The 23,531-nt window shown below is 49.3% G+C and overlaps 2 protein-coding genes across 2 annotated transcripts; one reads left to right on the top strand and one right to left on the bottom strand.

The window, feature by feature from the left end:
* The first annotated feature begins 1,823 nt into the window (after nt 1-1,823).
* Nucleotides 1,824-16,486, top strand: DCTN2 (dynactin subunit 2). The gene is made up of 16 exons (XM_007950029.2): nt 1,824-1,859; nt 2,756-2,824; nt 6,067-6,075; nt 8,519-8,524; nt 11,281-11,377; nt 11,586-11,647; nt 12,176-12,274; nt 12,563-12,723; nt 13,422-13,572; nt 13,874-13,939; nt 14,142-14,180; nt 14,731-14,808; nt 14,906-14,977; nt 15,224-15,326; nt 15,438-15,529; nt 16,400-16,486. The coding sequence occupies exons 1-16, from the start codon at nt 1,824-1,826 to the stop codon at nt 16,484-16,486; spliced, it is 1,227 nt and encodes a 408-aa protein (XP_007948220.1).
* A 1,446-nt stretch (nt 16,487-17,932) lies between these two features.
* MBD6 (methyl-CpG binding domain protein 6) lies at nt 17,933-23,168 on the bottom strand. Its single transcript, XM_007950032.2, has 11 exons — nt 23,056-23,168; nt 22,679-22,781; nt 22,391-22,553; nt 21,139-22,179; nt 20,296-20,957; nt 19,865-20,018; nt 19,328-19,497; nt 18,790-19,203; nt 18,639-18,691; nt 18,163-18,226; nt 17,933-18,007 (listed from the first exon to the last, which is right to left on the bottom strand). The coding sequence occupies exons 1-11, from the start codon at nt 23,166-23,168 to the stop codon at nt 17,933-17,935; spliced, it is 3,012 nt and encodes a 1,003-aa protein (XP_007948223.1).
* Nucleotides 23,169-23,531: the final 363 nt, after the last annotated feature.

The following is a 23,531-nucleotide window of genomic DNA, read 5'->3' as shown; positions in this document are numbered from 1 at the left end:
TAAGTCGGAAACAATTCGACAGCACCTAACAACAACAACAACAAAAACCTATCTATTGTTTGGCTGGAAGCCACAGGAGTGAGTTCAGTTCCAGATCTGAAGGGTAACTAGGGGCCATAGTCCCAGGGGTCTCACCAGGTTCTGTCAGACTAGGAAACCTGGTCTTTCTTTCTTTTTTTTTTTTAATGATTTTTAGTTTTTTTCCACATTGTTCTCCCACTCTATCCAAGATCTCCTGCACTAATTCCCCTCCAAGTGGTTGACAGTGGTAGCCAGGCACCATCTAGCTCTTCTGGTCTCCTGGTCTAATAGGCTAAGGATTGCATGGTCCACCAGTCCCTTGGGCTAATTGTTTCCATGTGTCTTTGGTTTTCTTCATTCTTCTTCACTCTGGAGAATGAGAGACCCATTGCTGCATCTAGATGGCCGCTTGCAAGCTGTTAAGACCCCAGTTGCTACTCACCAAAGTAGGACGTAGAACAGTGTTTTTGTGTAGTATATCATGCCAATTGAGCTTGGTATCCCCTGTGACCATGGTCTGGAGCCCACAGGTCCAACTACTCGCTCCCTCAGTGTAGCTGGCTGTGGCCAAGAAACCACCACAACCTTGTCCCTTGTCAGCTCTACTATGTACCCAGACATTCTTACAGCACTTACTAATACACTTGTAGAAACATCATCTGCCAACCCTATACATGGTCATGGGCACACTCCCCTCTATCTAGGCATACTTGATTGTGCAGCCTGTCCACCCATCTATCCACCTGTAGGTCAATGCTTGCCTTCAATGACAACACAATACCGTGCATGCAAAGGGGTTCATCTTTGTTGTCTGTACCTCCCACATACCTCTGTCTTCCTTTTCCTCAATGCCACCACGTTGATCACTCACTTTGGGTACATTGGCCTTCCTTTCACCCAAATCAATATGTTTCCACCTATCTATCTATCGGATCCGACTGGACGGCAGTGGAGTATTCTATTGCACGTATATACCATAGTTTGGTTATCCATTCTTCTGTTGATGGGCTAGGAATCATGTATTTTATCTGACAGCACTAACTTGAGAAAATAACATTTCCATACCCAATATACACTCAGCGTTTATTGCTGTTATTGTTATGTGCCGTGGAGTCGGATTCAACTTATAGCGACCCCTCCTTGGGTTTCCAAGGCGATATCGGTAAGGAAGTAGCTTGTCCAACCTTCCTTCCGAGGTGGGTTTGAACCGCCAGCCTTCTGGTTAGCAGTCAAGTGCCTTAGGCACTACGCTACCAGAGCTCCCCAGCATTTATTAAATTTTACTTATTGTTGTTGTTTTTGAAGTCCTGGCTATGCCAAAACAGGACTAGTTGTAGGATTTTATCTAGTCAATTTCTGTGAGTCCCAATTCATTCACCTGAAAAATAAGAATTATAAAAGCTCTTTCTCAGGCTTGACGTAAAAAAGAAAGAAAATAAATAGTGTGGAATAGCTCCCTAAGGCGCGTTATTGTCGTTACCCGCCTATGCCCCAGCTTGCCAAGACTACACATCCCACAATCCCAGGAGGCGTTCCCCTTCCACCTGCCATTACTTCATTCCCTGTCCTTGTTCTTGCCAATCCCTGCCTCGTCGGGGGTGTGGTGTCAGGCTATTCTCGCGACTTTTGCTTTACCCTTCCGCTGTGCTACTTCTATCGCGAGACTTCCACCTCCTCCGCCTCCTCTGCCGCTCCCTTTGCAGCCGCCTTGGCCCAGGATCCGGACTCAGCCTCTCCCCTACCCGAACACCGGCCCCAGCTCCACTGAAGCCCTGGTCCCCCAACCCCGCCTCGCCGCCCCCATGGCGGACCCCAAATACGCCGACCTTCCCGGCATTGTGAGTACAGGGCGGCCCCGGCTCCCCAGGACCTCGTTCCCGATCTCCCTAGGACCCCCGACAGACACCAACCCTCAATCTCTCCCGCCTGAAGCCCCTCCTCCGCCCCAAGGGCGCGTGTCCCTCTCTCCCCGACCAGCCGCAGCACCTTCCGGACTCATCCTACTCTACTGGGCCTGGATCATTGGAAGGCGCACCAGGCCACCTTTCCGGCAGCCGCTGCTTCCCTGGCCCCGAAATCATCTCTGGTCGTTAGCATTTGTGCCCTAGTGTTTCCACCAGTGTTGACACCTCCCGTGCCACTCCAAGTGTCCCTGAAGGTCCCCCACCTCTCACACCACCCCAGAACACACGCACCACGCCACTTGGTGATGTCCTTCGCCCTGCCAAGGAAAAGATGAGGGTGGCAGAACTTTTCTTATGTCAGGAGTGGAACTCTGCCCTCCAGGGATCTTCTCCTGCCTTTCCTCATGCACATGCCCGCGTGTACCCTCCTTGGGAGGCCTGCATCCTCAGGGTGGGGATTGGGCCACAGGACCTTGATCCTGACTCACTCTCAACCCTTGTGCCAGGGTAGTGGTGTTACTGGGCCTACTTCAAAGATAGCCCTCGCTTACCTCTGACCTAATGATCTCGGAGGACATGCCTCCCCCTCCAGATTCAGAGTAACATCTTTGTCATCGTTACACACCATTTACCATCAGGTCCTGATTGTCCTTGCTGTGATCCCCACCCCACTGAGACATGGGGAACTGACATGCTGCTAGGGACAGAAAGGCTAGGATCCTGGCATCATAGCCTGCCTCCTCTGTTAGTTTATTCAAGTGGATTGGAGAAAGGGGTGTTGGCAGGTGTGCTGGGTGGTGAGGTATGGTGATCACCGCTTCTGCCTGCAGGCCAGGAACGAGCCAGATGTTTATGAAACCAGCGACCTACCTGAGGATGATCAAGCAGAGTTTGATGCGGTAAGACTGTGTGCTGCTTCAGGCCTCCTCTAGATGCTGACCTATCTTCCCCAGGCAGGCCCTTCCCTTTCTCTGGCATGCCACAGCAATAAGTGGGTATGCCAACCCCAGCCTAGGTGGTATGTAGGATGTAGGGTTTGCAAAGGCCTTACTGAGCCTACAGCCACCAGTGAGCAATGGCAGAAAAAAGAATTCAGTAGAAATACAACCAGGAAGACCTATTTGCAAAGCTCTGATCTTTGGGCCTTTTTAATTAAATCAGAGTATCTCAAAACAGGTTTGGGGCTAAACAAATTAATTAGGTCCATGGGTTCTAGTCCATGGTAATAAAACATGTAGCCCGAGCACTTATAACACTTAAAAACTGGTTGAGGTTAGGACTAGGCCTTTTATTTTGTAAAGTATTTCACAACGTATGTGTGTGTGTGTATAAATACTTTCATTAATATTCTACAAAGAGCTGGACCTTGAAGTATAGAGGAATATTTTATATGAATATTCATTACCATTGGGCAAAGAGTTAGAAAATAAATGATCTGGAGATTTTAGCGAGATACGGGGTCTGGTAAGAGGAAAATAAGTTTGAGGGAGAACGTAAATCTTTCACATCAGCAGAAGAAAGACCCTTGTAACACTTTCAGATCCAAAATGAAATTGAGACTGAGGAGGAAGGGATTAGCTAGCTATGGACATATTTTAGTCAGGAGGGGGAACCACTTAGCGTTTGTTTATTCATTCTATGTTGGTATTTGTGCAATGCAAAGGAAGGGAGAAATGTGCCTGTACTCGATCCCCAAACTAATAAGGAAGTTAGAATACATATAGGAAACATGGAAGAAAAAACAAAATTGAGTGAATGAAAATCAACATCGTAGAAACTCTGTATATAAGTACCAACGGAGACAAAGATCTATTAGCATGTCATACAAGATGTGTTTAGGTTCTTTTATTTCCAGAGAAAGCTGGGCTGGGGTCACATTGGTGATGTGAACTGTGAATGAAGGTGTGACCGAGAGTCAGAGGGAAAAGGCTTAATACGTGTGTCTGTGAGTCCTGTGGCTATGTCTGTGGGCTGGTTAGTTCTGGGGAACGCTGGTGGCTGGCTTATTTATAATCTATGGCTTGGCGTACTCACTTATTCTTTATTTGATTACCCTATGTGGAAATGGTTCCTACTTTGTGGGGAACACTTTCCCTGTCCCCTTTCTCAGTGGTGTGTTCTTTGTGGCTTCTGTATCTGCTGGCATGTCAGTCTGCCCTCCCCCTCCAAGCTTGAGTATCTGGAAATCAATGCAGAATAATGTCGTTGCCCAAGGACCTGGGTGTGCACTTGTCATTCCAAAAGGGATCTTATTAGGAAGCTGCCTCTGACCTCACAGGGTAGAGATGTGGCTGCTGAAGACTTCACTGTACTGCCACAGTTCAGAGATTGCTCAGTTCTGGCCTAGGCCTCTGCCTAAAAATGATCAAGCCTTCATGGTAAGATAATGGAACTTTGTAACTTTGTCCATGACTGAAACAAGAGGGTAGTATCAAAGCAGTTCCCTTTGCAGACCAGAAAAAAATGCATATATACATTGTGATTTTCCTTTTGAAGGAATTGAGAGATCTCTTAATAAGAAGATGACACCTATTCTAGGCATGAAAGAGCCTGAATGTATAGCTCTGATTGTCCATCCCCACTGAGCCTTAGCAGTCTGTTTTAGTAGCGTCTAGTGGGGTGGCTGATGGGAGAAAGGATACCATAAGTGTTCATTTCTGTGGCATATTGTCCAGGATGCTAGTATAGCAGTGCTTAGGAATTGATGGTGAGTACAGGAGGAATCGAGGTGCCTCCATCACCTAAGGCTCAGCTACGTGTCTCTCTATCATTAGGGAGAAGTAAATAGGGTGGGGAAACGTCAGCTGCTCCAGAAACTGTGGGGCTGAGATGTTTCCTGGTGTCAGCTAATATCTCTGGCCCCTGCTTGTCCCTCTGGGCCTTAGGAGGGCGGATTTCGGGAAGTCAGCTGAGTAATGCCTCTGCTGCTGCTCTTAATACTGATGCAAATGTGCAACTTGAGGAGCAGTCGGTCATCCTTAGGCAATTCAGAGACCTCGTGTCTGTGAGGGCTGGATTCTCAGCAGCAGCCTATCCTCTTACCCAAGGCCTGGCACAGGTGACAAGTCCACATAATCCATTTTTGTGGCTGTACTGGAGGTTAGCAGTCACCTTATTACCCCTGGCAACAGCATTCTCTGCTTTAGTCTCCAGATTATTTTCAACTTTAATTTTTTTTTTCAATTTTAAAAATAGATAATATATGCACATAGAGAACAAAAGATACAAATCTGTATAGTGAAAAGTCTCTCCCACCCCTGCTCACAGCTACTTAGTTCCATTCCCTGGAGAAAACCAATATGACCAGGTCCTTGTGGAATCTTTCAGAAGGTGTCCAGATTTTTATTTAAAGAAACAGTCAGATAGCACTGACTCTCCTTGCCCTGTAACCATCCTCCGATTTTTCCACTTTGGAAGAAATTGGGCTACTGAAGATCCTTAAAGACCTTCATTGTTACTTTAAGTTATGGATAAAAGTTTTACAGCTCCCACAGTGGGCGAGAAGAAGGAAGAAAATGGTAGATAAATAAGTTTTGTTACAGATGATCCCTGTTTTCCTATTACTCCTTCAAAAGAATTTTAACAGTCAATAAAATACTCCAAAACAGGAATGGAGCAAAACACTAAGCAAACTCTCCAGCCGTTTTGTACTCACTCCTGGATTGACTAGGGTGATGGGCTTATTTGGAGACTTTTCTTAAAATATCTAGTCAGGAAAGCCAATTCCCGAATGGCATTCCGTCTCTCCTGGGCTTTCCCAAAGCCTTCGGTCTGTGTGGCATTCTGTTCATGGCTTTTGAACCACTGCAGCAAGGGGAATACATTTTCAAAAAACCTCACTTGAAGCAGGATTTAGTTTCTTCTGTTATGGCATAACTGTCCCCCAGTGCCATGTGAAAGGGGGTAAATGTCCTAGCCAAAGCTTGGTGGGGGCCCGGCAGAGGTTTCCATTCTCCAGAGGGTCAATTGTGCTGGACACCAGCAGCCTGAGATGAGAAACAGTATCTTCTCTTCCTTACAGTTTGGGGTATCAGAGAGTATGCTTGATTGTGTTCATTGACTACTGGCGCACTTGAACTTATCTAAGTTTTTCCTAATGCTTCCCCCATCCTCCCTCCTCACCACCTTGCCTGGACACTAGTTTGCACAAGTAAGACCATTCGATGCTTCTTCTCTGCATGCTATTTTTCCATCTGCCATTTTGCATGCAATGCTCTGCCCTTGTGCTCTTGTTGTGGTTAATCATTTTGAATTCTGATGAGTTCCTCGCTGGGTCACTGTGGGGCCTGCTGGCCTCATGTTTAAAGATCGTTAATCAAGTTTAGAATACAGCTCTGATCCACGAATCATTGTCTCTTCCCCTTGTGAGATCTGCACAATAAAACTGTCCAGTGAAGGATGGGGTGGAAACATGGAGACTGGAATGGAATTAAGAGGAAAGGACTGACTTTTATCTGTTCTAGGATGGAGGACAGCCACAGCCATCATTTCTTAGCTGTGTGTGGATTATCCCTGGGAAAAAACCTCACTTTGATACCCCCTCTGCTAAACCTTTAGAGAAAAGGGGGAGGGAGCTGGTGGTGTATGCAATTTTAAGATTAAAAATAAAAAACTGAGTTATTTGTTTTTCACAAGTTTCTCTGCTTCTTCACCCCTCCTTGAGAAATGGATGGATGGTCAGCATTACATGGAGCTATCCTGGACAGTTTTATTCTACAGCATTATCCATCTTCCTTGTCAACCTGGTTCTGAAGCCCCCAGCTGCAGGTTCAGCGCAGAGCTGAAACAGGCTCAGAGAGCAGCAGTGGCCTCCTCTCTCTGATTTAGAACCTCAGGTCTTGCCCTCTGAGGCAGAGCCAAACGGCTCTGGGGAGCCTGGGAATCCATTAGTGAGAGGGATGGGGAATCATGTGCCAGGTAGGCTGGTACTTGGTATCAGAGCACCTGGGATTTTCCAGTCAAGGTGGCTATGGGGGTACTAGGTTTCCATGGTGACTGTAACTACTCCAGGTTGCAGGAATTATGCATAAAATACTCCCACAGACCTGGAGGTGGTATTTACTTTTTACAAACGAACATGCCACTTTTCCTTGATTTTGATTTTCTGCCCTCCCTGTTTTGGTTGTTCCAATACAATTTGAACTTGAACTCATGACCAGTTGTCCTTGCTCTTCTTGAGTTTCTCCCAAACTGGCTTTAGCTTGGTGGGGCAAGTAAGAGAAAGGAATGAAGTGTGTGTCTCCCCTCCTGTGTTCACATATGTACATCTGGGAGTGCTTAACACCCAGCTGCCCACTTAGTCAGAGACAGCCCGGCCCAGACTACAGGCCCTGGGGCCATCTCTACCCTGGGCTGAAGGAGGAGGTTTGGCTGGGCTGGACCCTGCTATGGGCAGGGAATGGGGAGATTGAGGTGGTATCTGTGGCTGAACTCTCTGGGATAAGAAGTAGCATTATCTTTATCCCATGGATTTTCTTATGCACACAGGTATCTTCAATTCTCTTTTAGTTCCATCTGCCCATTAAGAGAGCTCCTGGAGAGGCAGGGCATACAACTGGATATCCTTTCCTGGCAGTTCTTTAGCAGCCTTGCCTGGAAATGGGAACTTTATCTATGTGACCTGGACTAAATTAAGGCCTCTTTGGAATACTCTCACTCTTTCCCCTTGTCCACCGTCCAGCCTCTGTGAATCTTGTGAACAGAGGGCTGAAGAAACATGTTCTGCACATGGGCTGCTAGCTATGTATTTGTCTTCTGGACTCTTTCTGCTAGCATATCATGGCACAATTGCTATGAACCCCTCAGGGCTGTAAGATGACTTGTCATCCACTCAAGGTGAATACCAACTGGCCAGGCTGTATGAAGGACCAGGATTTGCCCTGCCTCTCCTCAGGCAGCAAGGTGTAAGAATGGGGCTGGAGTTACACTGTTTCCTGTTTCCTTATACTCACCATCTGTAGCTGACATACTCTGTTCTACCTAACCTAAAATCAAATCAAACCACCCACATGAGCATGTGCATCTTTCTACCCTCATTGTGACTGATTTCTGCCATCCAGATGTCTAATCCTCTCAAAACTTGAGAAAACAGGAGACAGAAGACAGGGCCATGACCAAGTAAGGGGATCACCCCCACCCCCACCTCTTGAGAATTACGGACCCTCGGTTAGCTACAGATCCCCAAAGTCTCCATAGTTTCTGCTGTCTCTACAGCTTCCCCTCAACCTCAGCCTTCTCTTTCTGCACTTTCCTACTCATGCCACTAGCATGTAACATCTAACTCCTAGTTCTCAAATGATCCTAAATTGCAGTCACTAACAGCAAAGCTTCATGACATTCTCACCACCAGAAAGGATAGAGTCCCATGCTCTCCTTTCTCTTGGGGTATGTGGTTACCCCAGTGGAAATTTCATGGTCCCAAAATGTTGCTAGGCTCCCCGGGTGCCCTGTGGTGCAGCGTGTTTGAAGACTATCATGTAGTGCATGTGACAATTTGCTAATAACAATTTTGTCTTTTTTTTCCCTTCCCTTACCCCATCCCCACTCCCTTTCCTTTTAACTCTTGATTTTCTCACCTTTTGGGAAACCACCAGGAGCTGGTAAGAAGCCTGACCTTTCATCTGCTTTTTTAACGGGGTGTGCTGTAATGGGCAGTTGTTTCTCTGTCCTTTTGTCTCTATTACATCTTTCATCCTTCTGTTCAATCTCACCTCCATCTGACCACCTTTTCCGTCTCACAAATCACTGTACTGACACTGCCCAAAACCCATGCCTCAGATCTAGACACTGGCAGAACAGGTGCCACTGGAGGACTAGCATGTGCTGCCCACCCTAGTCTTCTGGGGCCACACCCTCCAAGAGGATACCACCATCCGGCCCAGGACTTGTGCCTGCAGCAGAGAATAGTGGGATGAAAGTGCAGTCCATTCTTGTTACTGTCTAAAACCTCTGAAATTCACTTGTAATACTCCAGTTTCAATCCACCCTTTCCCTATGTAAGGAGCTCTGGTGGCGTAAGCAATTGACTGCTAGCCAGAAGGCTGGCAGTTCAAACCCACCAGCCACTCCTCGGAAGGAAGGTTGGGCAATCTACTTCCAGAGTGATACTGCCTTGGAAACCCAAGGAGGGGTCGCTATGAGTCGGAATTGACTTGATGGCAGTGAGTTTGCTTTTCCTTACATAAGGTCCCTTCCCTATTTAAATTCCCTATTAACCAGAAGGTTGATAGTTTGAGCCCACTCAGCAGCACAATGGAAGAAAGGCCTGGTGATCTGCTTCTGTCAAGATTACTGCCTAGAAAACCCTATGGGGCTCAGTTCTGTTCCGTAACACGTGGGGTCGCCATGAGTTGGAATTGGCTCAACAGCTTTTGGTGTCGTTTTTGGTTCCCTATTTAGGAAGGCAAATAAGAAAGAATATCCTCATCTGCGCAGTGGCTGGCCCATAATAAAGGCTTAACAGATGGCAGCTATGAGTAATTTCTTATCTTGGTCTGTAGATTTTGCCTCCTGTTCCTCTTTTTTAAGAAAGTTTTGTTTTTGTTTATTTGTTTTAAATGGATTGGCCATGATTGGCCAATGTGATTGGTTCTCACAGGGAGGCATAGCATATTCTTGAGGAGTGTGAGCTTAAAGGAACATGTTGTCTATCCTGAGAATGAGTCCTCAGATAAGCACTGAGTAGAGGGCGGAGACCATACATAGTCAGTTGGCTGGTGGATGCTCAGAGATGGTTGAAGATAATAATTTGGCACCTGCTGGGACATTGAGCCCTTTTGTTATTCCTTGATCTTGCCCCTCTGCTCAGCACTTGCCTGAAGAAGCGCTAAAGATCAAAGTTAATATTTTCTCCTCATTGCCTCTCCCCTTTATTTTTAAGCTGCCACACTGATTGCTTCTGTGATCAGTAGCAGAACAAAGGTGAAGAAGGATGGGGCTTCCTTCTGTCTGCTGCTCTTTTACTCATTATCCACCTACTTCCCCCTGCTTCTCCCCCTGCAAACAGGCACATGTTCGCAGGTTTAGCTGCATATTAGAATCACCTGGGTAGCTCTTTAAACCAGCCTAGTGCCCTGGCCCTACCCCAGAATGGTCAAGTCAGAATCTACAGAGGGCCAGGCCTTTCTTTCCTTCTTTCCTCCTTCCTTTCTATTCTGCCCCCGCCCCCCCAAGTGATTCTGATGTGCAGCTATTGTCCCAGTTGAAGGAGAGAAGACTCATTTTGCCTTTCTGCTGTGGAGCAGTTCTGTAACACATGGGGTCACCATGAGTCAGAGTCGACTTGACGGCAACTAACAATGACTGTAGAAGGTAGAGATATCATTCCTAGTGAAAAAGGACTCCTTGTCTCCCTCTCCTTGCCTTCAGTACTACAGTGAGAGCTATAGGGCTTCTGAGAATTGGAGGGATAAGTAGTCTGGAGTGCCCAATCTTCATGTAGTTATTGAAATCTGTGGACAGATAGTAAATATCTAGTAAGAAGGAAACCTCTGTGCTTCAGTTTCTAGGGGGAAGTCTCTTACTTTCCTCTGTCATATCCCCCTGTCTTTGGAAGAGCTTTAGTGCTGGGGACACAGCAGAGGGTCAGGGCGAAGAGGCAGGTGCTACATCTTCTCTTTGAAAAGTTGCTGGGCTGTCCCAATTCAGGGCCTGCACATAGCCTCTGCTCAGGGTGCTCTTGCAAGCACATACTGCTTGTGCTTTTTACTTTTAAGATGTCCTTTTTTTAAAAAAAAATCCAGTAAACCTTGTCTCTTCTCCCTGTCCCCTGAATTCCCTGACCTCAGAGTAGTCTCCCTATTGAGGTCTTGGTCAGGCCCTTTCCCAACCTTCCTTCTATATCTTAAGCTGGTATCCTCACTTTAGTAGGTTTAAAGTCCTAATACTCACTTCAGATTATTGGCCTGATTGTCTGCCTTTTCTCTTTCCCTCCAGCAGGGGTGGCAGGTTAGCTTTAAAATGGACTTCCTCAGTGGGCATGATTTGCTTTTGGGAGAGGGAGGTTGAAAGAGGTCAGGTTGGTTTCTTGCCTAGAGTGCATGATATGTGCCAGATAAATTTGGGAGGGCCCAGTTTGATGGAGGTGGGGGTGGGGAGACTTATGTACAGAGTGGGTGGGGAGGTTTTGCTGCCTCTGTTCCCAGTTGAATAAGGGTGTTAATATTTATACAACTGAGACTCCGCATTTATCAGGAAGCTTCTGTTTGAGCCTGGGTTGGCAGCTTCCATGGAGCTGCCCTTCTTTCCCCATGGAAAAGGAGGCCCCAGTCTCCTAAGGTTCGGAGATTTTGTGGGGTACAGGGAGCTCTAGGGTGGGAATGATTCTGCCGCTCGTCTGAATCACCTATTTCTGCAGGAGGAGCTGACGAGTACAAGTGTGGAGCACATCATTGTCAATCCCAATGCTGCCTATGACAAGTTCAAGGACAAGAGAGTGGGGACAAAGGGACTTGGTGAGCTTGGGCTAGAAGTTGGGTGGGAGAAGCCTAAAGGACAAGCATGAGAAGTGGCTTCCTGTCCTCAGGTCTTAGTGACTTTTGTTTTGGGGAATGACTTCCTCATGGAAATTGCTTGTGGAGCCCTCATGGTGACCTGAAACTGTGACTTCCCTGGGTTTGGATCAGGCCCTCAGTTCCATTTTTTTTTTATCCCCTCTGGCAGATTTCTCAGATCGGATTGGAAAAACCAAGAGGACAGGATATGAATCTGGAGAATATGAGATGGTTTGTTTTGTGTGTGTTCAGGGAATGGTGTGTGGGTCCAATCTAGCAGACACTTAGGAGGAAGATCAGGGGATGCAACTGGGAATCTGAGTTTGTCTCTGGTGGAGGTCTTGCCGAATCTAGCAGGATACTGTTGAGACAGTGCAGTGCCCCCTGCTGTTTGTTCTGAAGAATCTCTAGGCCTTTGGCTACTCCTGTTCCTCTGTCCTGGGAGCTCTGGTGGCGCAGTGCCTAAGGCATTGCTAATCAGAAGGCCGGCGGTTCAAACCCACCAGCCACTCCTCGGAAGGAAGACTGGGCAATCTACTTCTGTAGTGATACCACCTCAGAAACCCAAGGAGGGATCACTATGAGTTGGATCCCACTCCACAGCAGTGAGTTTGGTTTGGTTTTGATTAGTTCCTCTGTCCTAGGGTGTTGTGGATTCTGGTCATGATACCCTAAGGCTTAGCCCAGGGTTTGGATACATTTTTGAGGTTCCTTATAGTCAGAGGTATAATAACTTCACACCCTGTGTTTGCTTCCTAGCTGGGAGAGGGTCTGGGAGTAAAGGAGACACCCCAGCAAAAATACCAGCGACTACTGCATGAGGTCCAAGAGCTGACAACTGAAGTTGAGAAAATCAAGGTAACTATAAACTCTTTTGTTCTCTGTCTGCTATGCCTTAATAGTCATTGATCCTGGAACCCCTAACAGGAGGAGAAAGGTTTCCTTAGTTCCCAGAATAGGGGACTGAGGTTTCTAGAGTATAGGAGTACACATGACTCTACTTTCAGTGTTACAGGGTGGTGAGCTGCTGTGCTAAGGACCATCCCAGTGACTGAGCCATAACTGTCATTCAGGGTCTTGATCTTTTTTTTTTTCTTAATTCATTCTTGTCACTCTTCGCTGTCTCTTCACTTCTTTTCATACCAGACGACAGTGAAGGAGTCAGCCACTGAGGAGAAGTTGACGCCTGTGGTTCTGGCTAAACAGCTGGCAGCCCTGAAGCAGCAGCTGGTTGCTTCCCACCTGGAGAAGCTGCTGGGACCAGATGCTGCGATCAACCTCACTGACCCTGATGGGGCTTTGGCTAAGTGGGTGCCCTGCTTTGTAGGGAAATCTTTGCTGGTTGGGGTTGTGGAGGGACTCTGCCAGTACTGACAGGGATACCAAGGGAGAGGGGCCTAGCTGTTCCTTAATCCTGATTCTGAAGCAAAAGTGAGTGTGACTGGCTGTCAACCACTTGAAAGGGATCAGTGCAGGAGATCCTGGATAGAGTGGGAGAACAATGTGTAACAAAACTCAAAATCATTTAAAAAAAAAACCAAGTTTATTGGTCTGATAGAGCCTGGTGAGACCCCTGAGACTAGGGGACTGTGGCCCCTAGGAACCCTTCAGGTCTGAAATTGAACTCATTCCTGTGAGTTCCAGCCAAACAGTAGACAGGCATATAGGGTGAACATTTACATCAAGTAGATTCATTCCTTAAAGCCATCAATTGTGGGAGAATAGGTGGGCAGTGTTTGCATAAGAAGATGGCTCAGGGGGCAGGAATGCATAGGAAAGAAGGACACAGGGAACAGGTAACTACAGGAGGAAGTGGGAAGAGAGCTGTTAAATTGTGGGGAATTGCAGTCAATTCATGAAACAAAATGCGTGTAAACTGCTATATGAGAAATGAATTTGCTCTGTAAACTTTCACCCAAATCGCAATACAAATAATAATAATAAAGTGACTGAGCTTACCCACATTCTTCAAGTCATGATATTATTACTTGGTCTTCTGTCCTAGGCGCCTGCTACTGCAGCTGGAAGCGACAAAGAACAGCAAAGGCTCTGGTTCAGGGGGAAAGACCACCAGTGAGGCCCTTCCAGATAGCAGTCTTGTCACTTATGAACTACATTCTCGGCCTGAGCAGGACAAATTCTCTCAAGCTGCCAAAGTAAGTATGTATATGGGATCAGGGCAAGGTTGGGGCAAGTATTTGACCCCAGAGACTCTTTCTGCTTCCCTCCAAGGGATGAGACCTACAAAGAGGTTGCTAGGAATGCCATTACTTCTTATTCTGTTTCCCTCATCTGCCTACTCTCCTATTCTGGGTTAAGATTTTCAGGTTGTGGCTAGGGAAAGAAGCCCCTTTGGTGGTGGGGTGGGGAAGGCAAGCAGAGAAGAGCAAGATCTTACTCCTCCCACTGCAGCAGCAGGGAGGTGAATGGCAGATCTCACCTCTGTCCTCCCCCTAGGTTGCAGAACTTGAGAAGCGCCTGACAGAGCTGGAGGCAACTGTACGCTGTGATCAGGATGCTCAGGTCAGGTGCTCTCCTATGCTTAGTCTGAGCCGCAAGTCCTACACTCTGAGCCCAGGCATTCCATATAAGCCTGGACAGAGTCAGGAAAGGGTTGCACAGGAGTCAGCCAGTGGGTTGCCAGCTAGAAACAGAAAGGATGGGAGAAGGTGGTCATCATGTGGAAATATAAGAGCCACTATTTCTTCCCTCCCTTTCCCACCAGAATCCCCTTTCTGCAGGTCTGCAGGGAGCCTGCCTTATGGTAAGTGTGGAAGAAACTTGAGTGTTTGAATTACAAGGGGATATTGGGATTGAGTTTGCTTTGACAAATGTTTTAGGGTCTGAGGGTGGGGTGCAGTGGCTAAGCACTCACCTGCCTGCTGAAGAATTGGTAGTCCTACAAGTGGCTTCACAGGAGTAAAGATCTGGCGATCTCTTTCCCTAAAGAAACCCTAGGGGATAGTTCTACCCTGTTCTATAGGGTTTCTATGAGTTGGAATTGATGTGATGGCACCCAATAGCTATGTATCAATTAACTGTAGTGGGATATAAGGAGCTCTGGTGTTGGCAGTGGTTAAGACATTTTGGCTGCTAACCAAAAGGTCAGTGGTTCAAACTCACCAGCCAGTCTGTAGAAGAAAATGAGGCATCCTGCTTGCATAAAGATTTACAGCTTGGAAACCCAGGGAGCTTGCTGTGTATTGGAACTGACTCAATGGCAGTGAGTTTGGTTTTGGCATTGGTAGTATGATATAGAGGGCCTGTGCCTAGTCTGATCCTTCCCCCTCCATGAAGTGTATCCCACCCTCCAGGAAACTGTAGAGCTGCTGCAAGCAAAGGTGAGTGCCCTGGACCTTGCAGTTTTGGACCAAGTGGAGGCTCGGCTACAGGTATGTATTAAGTACAGGGCAAACTGGATTATGGGTAGCTTGGGACTTTGGAAGCCTTGGATGCCCTCACTCCCAACCTTAAAATCTCTGTTTGCAGAGTGTCCTGGGAAAGGTGAATGAGATTGCCAAGCATAAAGCCTCTGTAGAGGATGCAGATACCCAAAGCAAGGTCAGGAAGACACCTTTACCCTACGTTCCTACTCCTTCCCTCTCCCTCATATTATCCAAACATCCTTGGTAGTAATGCCAAAGCATGGGAGCATGCTGAATCCCTGTCTTCATCGGCTGTTACAGCTGAGATAGGGCAATGCTTCCCTCTGCCTAGTTTGACCCCTACACCACCCCAGCGAAACAGCAGTGTCTACTTCACAGGAAATCTCAGTCATCCCCTCTTTGCTCTGTCATGTCCCTCCAGGTGCACCAGCTGTATGAAACTATACAGCGCTGGAGCCCTGTTGCCTCCACCCTTCCTGAGCTGGTCCAGAGACTTGTTTCCATCAAGCAGTTGCACGAGCAAGGTGGGAGGCAGTTGCCAGGGTGCTAAGAATTGAAAAGTGGACAACTTTGGTTCTCCTCCATTTAGTCTCAGAATCTAGTTGTACCCATACCTTTCTTACTTTCTTTTATAGCCATGCAGTTTGGTCAGCTGCTGACACACTTGGATACCACCCAGCAGATGATTGCTAGTTCCCTCAAGGACAATACCACTCTCTTGACGCAGGTGTGTGTGCCTTTACTCATCTCCCACCTCCCTTCTCCAGCAGACTAGCTTCTCCAGCTTTATCTCATAAGGTTCTCCCTTAGCCCATGTTGTAGCCTGCTGGTGTAGCCAGGGGTATGGTTTGAGTCACCACACTGTCACTTGCTGGTTGTGGGACATTTGATTACTTAACCCATGAACTCCCTTCTTCCCATCTTTAATTACACCTGTTAAATGGATTAGGCAAAATAATATGGCCAAATTATGGGGTTGAGTAAGTACCAGTGCTACATAGTCTACCCCTCCTTTCTGTAGTCTTAGCTTTACTTCACACTCTGAGGTTCTCACACAGGTGTTCCTTTCTACCTTGGAAAGATACAGGCTTTGAAATCAGGAACCAAGCCCTACCTAGTTCTGCCACCTCCTTGATTGACCCTCAGCTTCTTCATTCATTTCTTAGCTATGCCTGGCATGTAGTGGTTCCTCAATTTCTGTTAAGAGGCACTGTTCTCAGTACTGGAAGGAGCTTTAAAGTCAAGAGATCACCATCACAGGATTATAAAGATAAATGAAAATATACGTAAAGTACTCAGTGTTTTCTTACAGAGCAGTTTTTTGAAGTTTTGAACCAATAAAACTCTCATTTCAACAAAATCTTACTTGGTCCTTTGTTACATAAAACAACTGTACTGAGGGACTCACTCAGGATAGTCCTTTTTTCCCTGACCTGTTTCTATGGTACTCCAAGGAGTTTGAAAACTGCTGCCATAAACATCCCCCCTAGGGCCCCATAAGTTGTTTCATCTTCTCCCCTCAAGACAATTTCTTCAGGTCTTCAGGTCCTGAGCACTAGGACCTGATAAAGTCAAACCATTCTGTCACTTTTTCTAGGTGCAGACAACCATGCGTGACAACCTGGCCACAATTGAAGGGAACTTTGCCAGCATTGATGACCGGATGAAGAAGCTGGGAAAGTGAGCATCTTTGGGAGATGGGGACCAGCGGGATTCCTGACCCCCTTGAACTCTGTTAACAGCTTCCATAGGGCCGTCCTATCATTGGTTTTCTCTTAACTATAATTCTCTCATCCCCATCCTATTTGACACTGGGAGCAAGGGGTTCTTCTTGCATGTGGGGTTTGTACCCCTCCCCTACTAAGTACAGAATGGTAACTGGTTGGTATTTGATAGCAGTATCCCCTCAGGCCTCAAGAATAAGGACTGGGGCTCAGCCCATGCCAGCTCATATCCAATACTACCTTGCCTAGTGTGGGAAAGGGTTGGGTCCTGTCCTGCAGCACAGCTTTTGTGGCTGACTATAATACTGTACAACTGTTTCGGACCATTAAATGCTGTTGTACTCTGTGGCCGCTGCTCTGTTTCTTGGGGAAGAGGCAGCACTGAGAGATAAGACACATTCACATAGGTGGTCTGAACCACTCTACCACAGGAGAAGAATTTAAATTGCAACCTGTTCTTACCAAAGAAACTAGGGGGAAAAAGAATGAGCACAGAGCCAAAGCCAGAATTTCAAAATATTCTCATCTGTTAAATTAAGAGTGTCTCCCATAGAAAAGCAGTGGAGGCCCCACAGGGCAAGTACAAAACAGAATTAAAACTCCCAAGGGTCTTGTCTTTACAAAAGAAAAGGCAGGAGGCAGCCCCTGGACAGCTGGTCATGCTGGCCGCTCCGGTTGGACCACGTTGCATAATCCTCAGTCGCATCATCACAACGTCTCTGAGCGTTTTGATGGGGGGAGAAGGGGCAGTGTAGTGTGTATGGGAGGAGAGACCCAGAGGGCTCTCTGTGCCCCCTTACCCCCTTTCTCTAATCCCAGAGGAAAGTGGGGGAAACCTGGCTACACCTTGAAATCGAGGCTATGTGTTTCAAACCTGGGGATGGGGTAAGAGGGGATCTGTGCTTTGAGCAACCTGAGCCAGAGACAGAGGGGTGTTTGAGGGGTGAGGGGAGGACGTATGATGCTTATTGCTTTGTACCTTTCACTGGGAAGGAGGGCAGCAGCCAACAGTAGCTCACAGGTTTGTAAACTGAGCCTGCTGGCTTTAAGAAGGGAGGCAATGAAGTCGAATTAAATATAAAAGAGTCATTTGTGCAAAAATAACTTAAACAAATAAAAGACCTGGGGAAAGGGGTGTTCCCCTTAGCGCCTGGTGGGGAGAGGGCCATATACCACAACCCCCCCAGGCCTTTTCAGTGACATGGCTTTGGGGGGGAGGGGGTGAGCTTCCCTACCCCTTGCAATGGCTCAGGATGGGATTGTAGGGGAAGGGGTTGCATTTGTGCTCTGAGTGAGGAGTAGTGCCCCCACCCACTGTCCACAGGTGCAGGTGGCTGGCAGGGGCTCCCAAGGCTCAGCACTCAGCTCTCCCCAATCAGGGTTAGATCCAGCTCCAGGTATGGCTGTTACGGGGCCAGTTTCCTCCTCTTGTTTTTGGCAGGACGGCCAGGGCGGGCCCGTGGAGGCAGAGGGACAGCCGCCTATACAAGAATAAAAGGTTCAAAGTGATCAAACAGCTTGGTATCAGAAAGCCATTTTCTCCCCACCCCCTCTAACTCTCCTTTTCTCCTGCCCCGTCCCTCATATACCCACCCTCCACTGTATACACCATATACACACACAAACATACACTTACACGAGTTGTGGGGCTGGGTTCCAAGGTAACGTCCTGGCGAGAGCTATTGCTGTTTCGGGTAGGGCTGCGGTAAGGGGCACAGATGATCAGGAACACCTCCCCAAGCACCAGATGAATTTGAGAGTTTGGCTAGGAAACTTTCCACGTTTAGATAATAAAGGGATACGATCCCTATTCATAAGGAGGTTTGGTGGTGTAGTGGTTAAGGCGTTTGACTGCTAACCAAAAGGTCAGTGGTTTGAACCCACCAGCCACTCCATGGAAGATGAGGTGGTTTGCTTCTGTAAAGATTTACAGCCTTGGAAACCCAATGGGGGTCACTCTGGGTCAAAATCAACTCTATGGCAGTGAGCTTGTTTTGTTAATCCTTATTCATATTGGAATAAGTACCTGCCCTGGTCAAAAGTCATTCTTTGGACACTGCTAGAAACACAACAATTGGAAAAGGCCAGGATTGTGATAGACCCAACACTCACTTGTATTTTCTCCTCCGGCCACGACGAGACTTTCTGACTATCCCAGGGGGCACCTGAGAAAAGATGGACTGTGTGTGTGGGGAAAGTTAGAAAAAGGCACCATGGCCCCAGCTTTTCTTCAAAGCCCTGTACCATGTTACTCTGCACTCACCTTAAGCTCCTCAGAATAGGGCCCAGGAGGGGGTGGATCCTTAGGCTCAGCACCCCCTTCAGCCAGCTCCCCATTATGCTGCCAGTGGTGGGTCCTTCTTGGGGACCGTTCCATTTGTCCATTGAAGCCACCACGTGCCCCCCACTTAAGGGCCAGTCGGCCAGGTTCTCTCCGGCTGCCAGGCTTTCGGCCCCGGCCTGGCCTGGCCTCACCATTAATGCCCCTAAGTCCTCCTCCTCCCCGCCGGCCCCGTTTCCCTGACCCCCTCCCAGTGAGCAGCTCAGGGACTGGGGGGTCAGGAGAACCATGGGGTGGGGCTAAGGCACTGAGGGGAGGCCGAGCAGGCTCCGGTTCGAGGGCTGAGGTGGGGCTCTCAGAGGACAGACAGGGGGCTTCCAACTGCTCTGGAGGGAGCTACAAGCAAAAAAGAAAATCCACTTCTCATATACTATCCCTCTGCTAATAAAACTCAGACAGCCTTCAATTTCTAGTTTGGGAAAAAATTTGGCCCTTGACACACACACGTCCACACCCTCACCTGAAGACTCTGTAGCAGGCAGGCTAGGGAACTAGAAGCCTCTGAGAGGGGTGGAGGAGCTCCACCCCCAGGGAGGAGCTGCAACCCCAACTGGCCAGAGAGAAGAGGACCAGGAGGCTGCAAGAGGCTGGAAAGGGTTCCAGGGCTGCTGGTCAGTGAAGACAGGTCACCTGTTGAATTATAAAGTCAGGGGTCTCCCCAGGCAAATCAGTTAGACTGAGCAGACCCTATTCTCTCTAGGCTTTATCCAGTGACCACAGATTTTCTTCCCTAATCCAGTCTCTGGGAGCTCTGGTAACATAGTGCCTAAGGCACTTGACTGCTAACCAGAAGGCTGGCGGTTCAAACCCACCAGCCACTCCTTGGAAGGAAGGTTGGACAATCTACTTCCGTAGTGCTACTGCCTTGGAAACCCAAGGAGGGGTCGCTATGAGTCGGATTCGACTCGACAGCACATAACAACAATCCAGTCTCTACTCCCAAGTTTTACTGCTTCCCTTCTTCTCTTTCACATCAAGAGTTTTCCCTCAGACTCACCCAACAGGCTGGCACTCAGCAGAGGGCTAAGGAGTTGAGGGGGTCTCCCTGAGTTGGAGGGGGCCTTGCCCAGAGAGGAGGCCCCCGGGTCAGTAGTTGCCGTGGTGACACTGGAGGTAGGTGGTCCAGGTTGGGGGGCACTCAGGACACAGGGCTAAGGAGAGAAAATGGTTGTAGCACTTAAGTGTGTGAAGTATAGGATAGATTTATAGTACTTCCACATACACACTCACTAAAGTCTCACATGAGGTAGACCATGCTTATTAAATACAGACCCGATTCTTACAACCATCCTACCCCCAGCCAAGAACTAAGCCCTCCCCAAAGGCCCTGAGGAAGAGCTCAGGCACGAAACCAAAAGCCTTTGATTCCCAGCTCCCATCTCTGATTCTGCCTCTTGTTCTATCCCACCCACTCACCCCTATCCTCACCTGGGGGGGTGTCCCCGAGGGGGGATCCAGGCTGGCAGCCAGCAGCGCAGAATTTAAAGCTATGAGGGTAGGGGGGGCTGAAAGTGGGGGGAAAAGGAGGGGGGGCAGGTCTCCCAAACCTGAAAATGGCTCCCCACTTGGACCCCCGGGTCCTTCTGTAGATCCCTCCCCATCCCCAGCTGTGGGGCCCAGGGCCAAGAGGGGCAGGAAAGAGGCCAAGAGGTTGCTAGGGGGTGCTGAAGGGGGTGGAAGAAGATCTGAGGAGGGTGGTGGAAGCAAGGACGCCACCAAAAGCGAAGGCCCTTCGGGCTCGCCTGGGGCCAGGGGAGGGCCAGGTCCTCCAGGTGGGGGTAGCAGGGGCTCAGGGGGAGGCTGTCCCCCTCCCCCAGCCAACATGCCAAATAAACTGTGGCTGAGCAATGGAGAAGGTGGGGGCTGCCCCAGACTCAGAGGGAGAGGCAAGGCCCCCAGCATGCCTGGGAAGCCAGCTCCACTCAGCGCCAGGCCCTGCTCTGGGCTGGGGAAAGGGAAGGCCTCCCCACCAGCCAGGGAAGGTAGAGGGCAGGCTGGGCCCACCCCCATCCCAAGCCCTTCAGATGGGCTTTGAAGTGCAGGGCTGGGGACTACAGGGGCTTTGGAGGCAGCTGGTGGGGCAGGGGCACCTGTAAAGGAAGACAGAAATTCAGCCAAAGAAAGGGAGGGCCTTTTTCCCAGTGTCCAAAGAACCCGACATCTCTGCCCACAACCCAGAAAACCGACAAAGAATTTTCTAAACTCTCCCCTTAATGCCTTGGCTGCCTCTTTCTACCCACAGTGAGAAAGGGCTCCATGACACTCACATACCTGGCACACTGTTGAGGCTGCCACTGGTGGTCCCAGGTAGGGAGGGCTGGATGGGGTGTCTGGGTTGGGGAGGGCTCCCTGAGGAGAGGGTTGGGGGAGGAGGGAGGTGTGCATCTGACCCCAAAAGGTTAAAGCTTCCATCAGAGTGGGAAGGGCCAGGGGTGGGGAGTCCCAAGAGGGACAGCACGGAAGGGAGAATTGGTTGGGATGGCTCTGCAAAAGGAAAGTGTTGGGGGGCAGGAGCTGGGGCCCGAGGACGGCTCCGTCTAGGGGTTTGAGGGCCTCCCCCCTCTAGTAATCGCAATACAGTTGGGGGTCGGCGGGGCCTACGCTGAGAAGGATGGGACGATGAGGAGTGGGAAGCTGAGGGCATCTGGGCACGGGGCCGTCGGCCCTGTAAAGTGCTGGGAATGGATAGCGGGGGCTGCTGAGCCTTGGCTGCCGCGGAGAGTAGGCTGCTAGCAAGGAAGGGGGATGCCCCAGGCCCCTCCACCGTGGGGGCCGCTCCCAGGGGTCCCAGGACCAGGGGCAGGTGCATAGTGGCTGAAGACACTGGTGGCTGAGTGGCAGGACCAGGAGGGCCAGGGAGATTATTGCTAGAGGGCAGGGGAGGGGGTGTTAAGGCATCACTACAGTGGAAGGGAGGATCTGAAGGTGGTGAGGAGGAGGCATGGGGGGCTGGAGAAGAGCCCAGGTCAGGGGGCACCAGGCTAGATAGGAGGGTAGCTCCCCAGTTGTATGAGGGGGCATTGAGGCTGATAGCAGGTGGAGGAGGTGGGGCTGGAGAGGGGGCATTGCCCCTTGGGAGGAAGCAGGGGCTGCTGCTGCCTCCAGAGGGAACTGGGTCAGGAAGCCTTGGTGGTGGGAAGAGCCCCCCGGGGCCTGCTAGAGAGGGGAAGGCCTGGGGAACTGAGGGTGGTTCTGGAGGAAGGGAGCCAGGGCCCCCATTAAGTGGAGCTGTAGGAGGGACTCGACAGGGAGGGCGGGCAGAGGGGGGCCCTGGGGACACAGTGTGGAACATTTGGGGGCTTGCTCCCTCTCCTGTAATAAACAAGAAATAGAGGATCAGCCTGAGGCTCCCCTTTCCAAAGCTTTGTCTTCTCCAGTCCCACCTTCCACAAGTTCCCAACCTCACTGCTCCTTCCTCTCACCAAGCCCCACTCCACTCTTCTTGCTCCCTCTCCTAGAGCTCCTTCTATCATCCTTCTTCCAGGCCCTTAGATTTTCCTCAGACTTCACAGAGAAAACTCACCAGGAGAAGAGTGAGAGCAGGTGGTCTCCATGCTTCTGTACAGGGTTGCCATAGCAACGGCTTTCCGCCGGTGGTTACACAGCTTGGTCATGTCCTCCTCTGATGCTGGCCCCACCCCAGCCCCACCCGGGGTCACCGGGGCCAAAGGGTCAAAGTTGAAAACCTATAAGGTAGAAAGTATGGACAGGGACCCTGAGAGGAATCTGTGAGAAGAGCTACCATGGTCAATGATTTGCATTAAGTCTCTTTGCTTAGCCTATATTCTCTGGCCCCTCTCACCACTCTGACCTTGGGGACATTGAGTGGACACTCCAGACCGCACTTGCAGGTCCCATCGCTGAGGAGGTAGCTCCGGGTTTGCTCCAAGGAAGACAGCTCTGTGCCACTTGGGCTGAAAAGGTACACAGTGAGAGAATATAGAGTTAGTCAACGATGAATTAGGAAACATCCCCAAAGAGCAGTTTGTAAGTCAAGTCAAAGACCTTCCTAAAAGGGACAGAGAATAAGTAATGTCGGAAGAGACAAAAGGAGGGAGAACTGATTCTAAAGGCCAGTGATTCAGCGAGCAAAAAAGGCTGAGGAAGAACAGAGGAGAGCAATAGAGTAGCAGAGATCTGGGCTCTGTCTGGGGTTAACAGAAGTTGAGGAACTCTGAAGATTCATACCTGATATAGAGCACAGCACCCTCTCGAACACAGCGCTGCCAGCCAATGGGGACAGATGTGGCCACAGGGCCCCCAGCTCTGTCTGCTCCACTGCTCTCATTGCCCCCATTCATTGTGTGTAATCAGCTCCCACGTGCCTGATAACACAGACATCCATGTGGGCACCAGGACTGAGCTGGGCTGGGTACCTGAGAGAGCACTCCAAGAATGCAAAGGTTGTAGGGAGACCCAAGAGAACTCAGGGGAAGTGCCAGAGTGGCAAGAGGAAGCCCTCAAGAGAGCTGGGAGGGAGGATAATGGGGAACCCTCTGCCATACTACCATGGCTACCTGAACATCTCTGCAAACATTGTGGGGTCCAGTCTAAAGCCAGGGCCGCCTGCTTAGCCCACACCTGCAACACAGGAAGGGAAGACACTGTCAGGAATCTGTCCAACTCAGGGGAGCACCACAGTCCAGGGCTTTCTCAAAGAAAAG

This window comes from Orycteropus afer, unplaced genomic scaffold (assembly GCF_000298275.1).
Source record: "Orycteropus afer afer isolate SDZICR_OR568_19922 unplaced genomic scaffold, OryAfe1.0 scaffold00261, whole genome shotgun sequence".
NCBI lineage: Eukaryota > Metazoa > Chordata > Mammalia > Tubulidentata > Orycteropodidae > Orycteropus > Orycteropus afer.
Note: the sequence above shows the minus strand (reverse complement) of the source record. Positions and strands in the feature narration are given on the sequence as shown.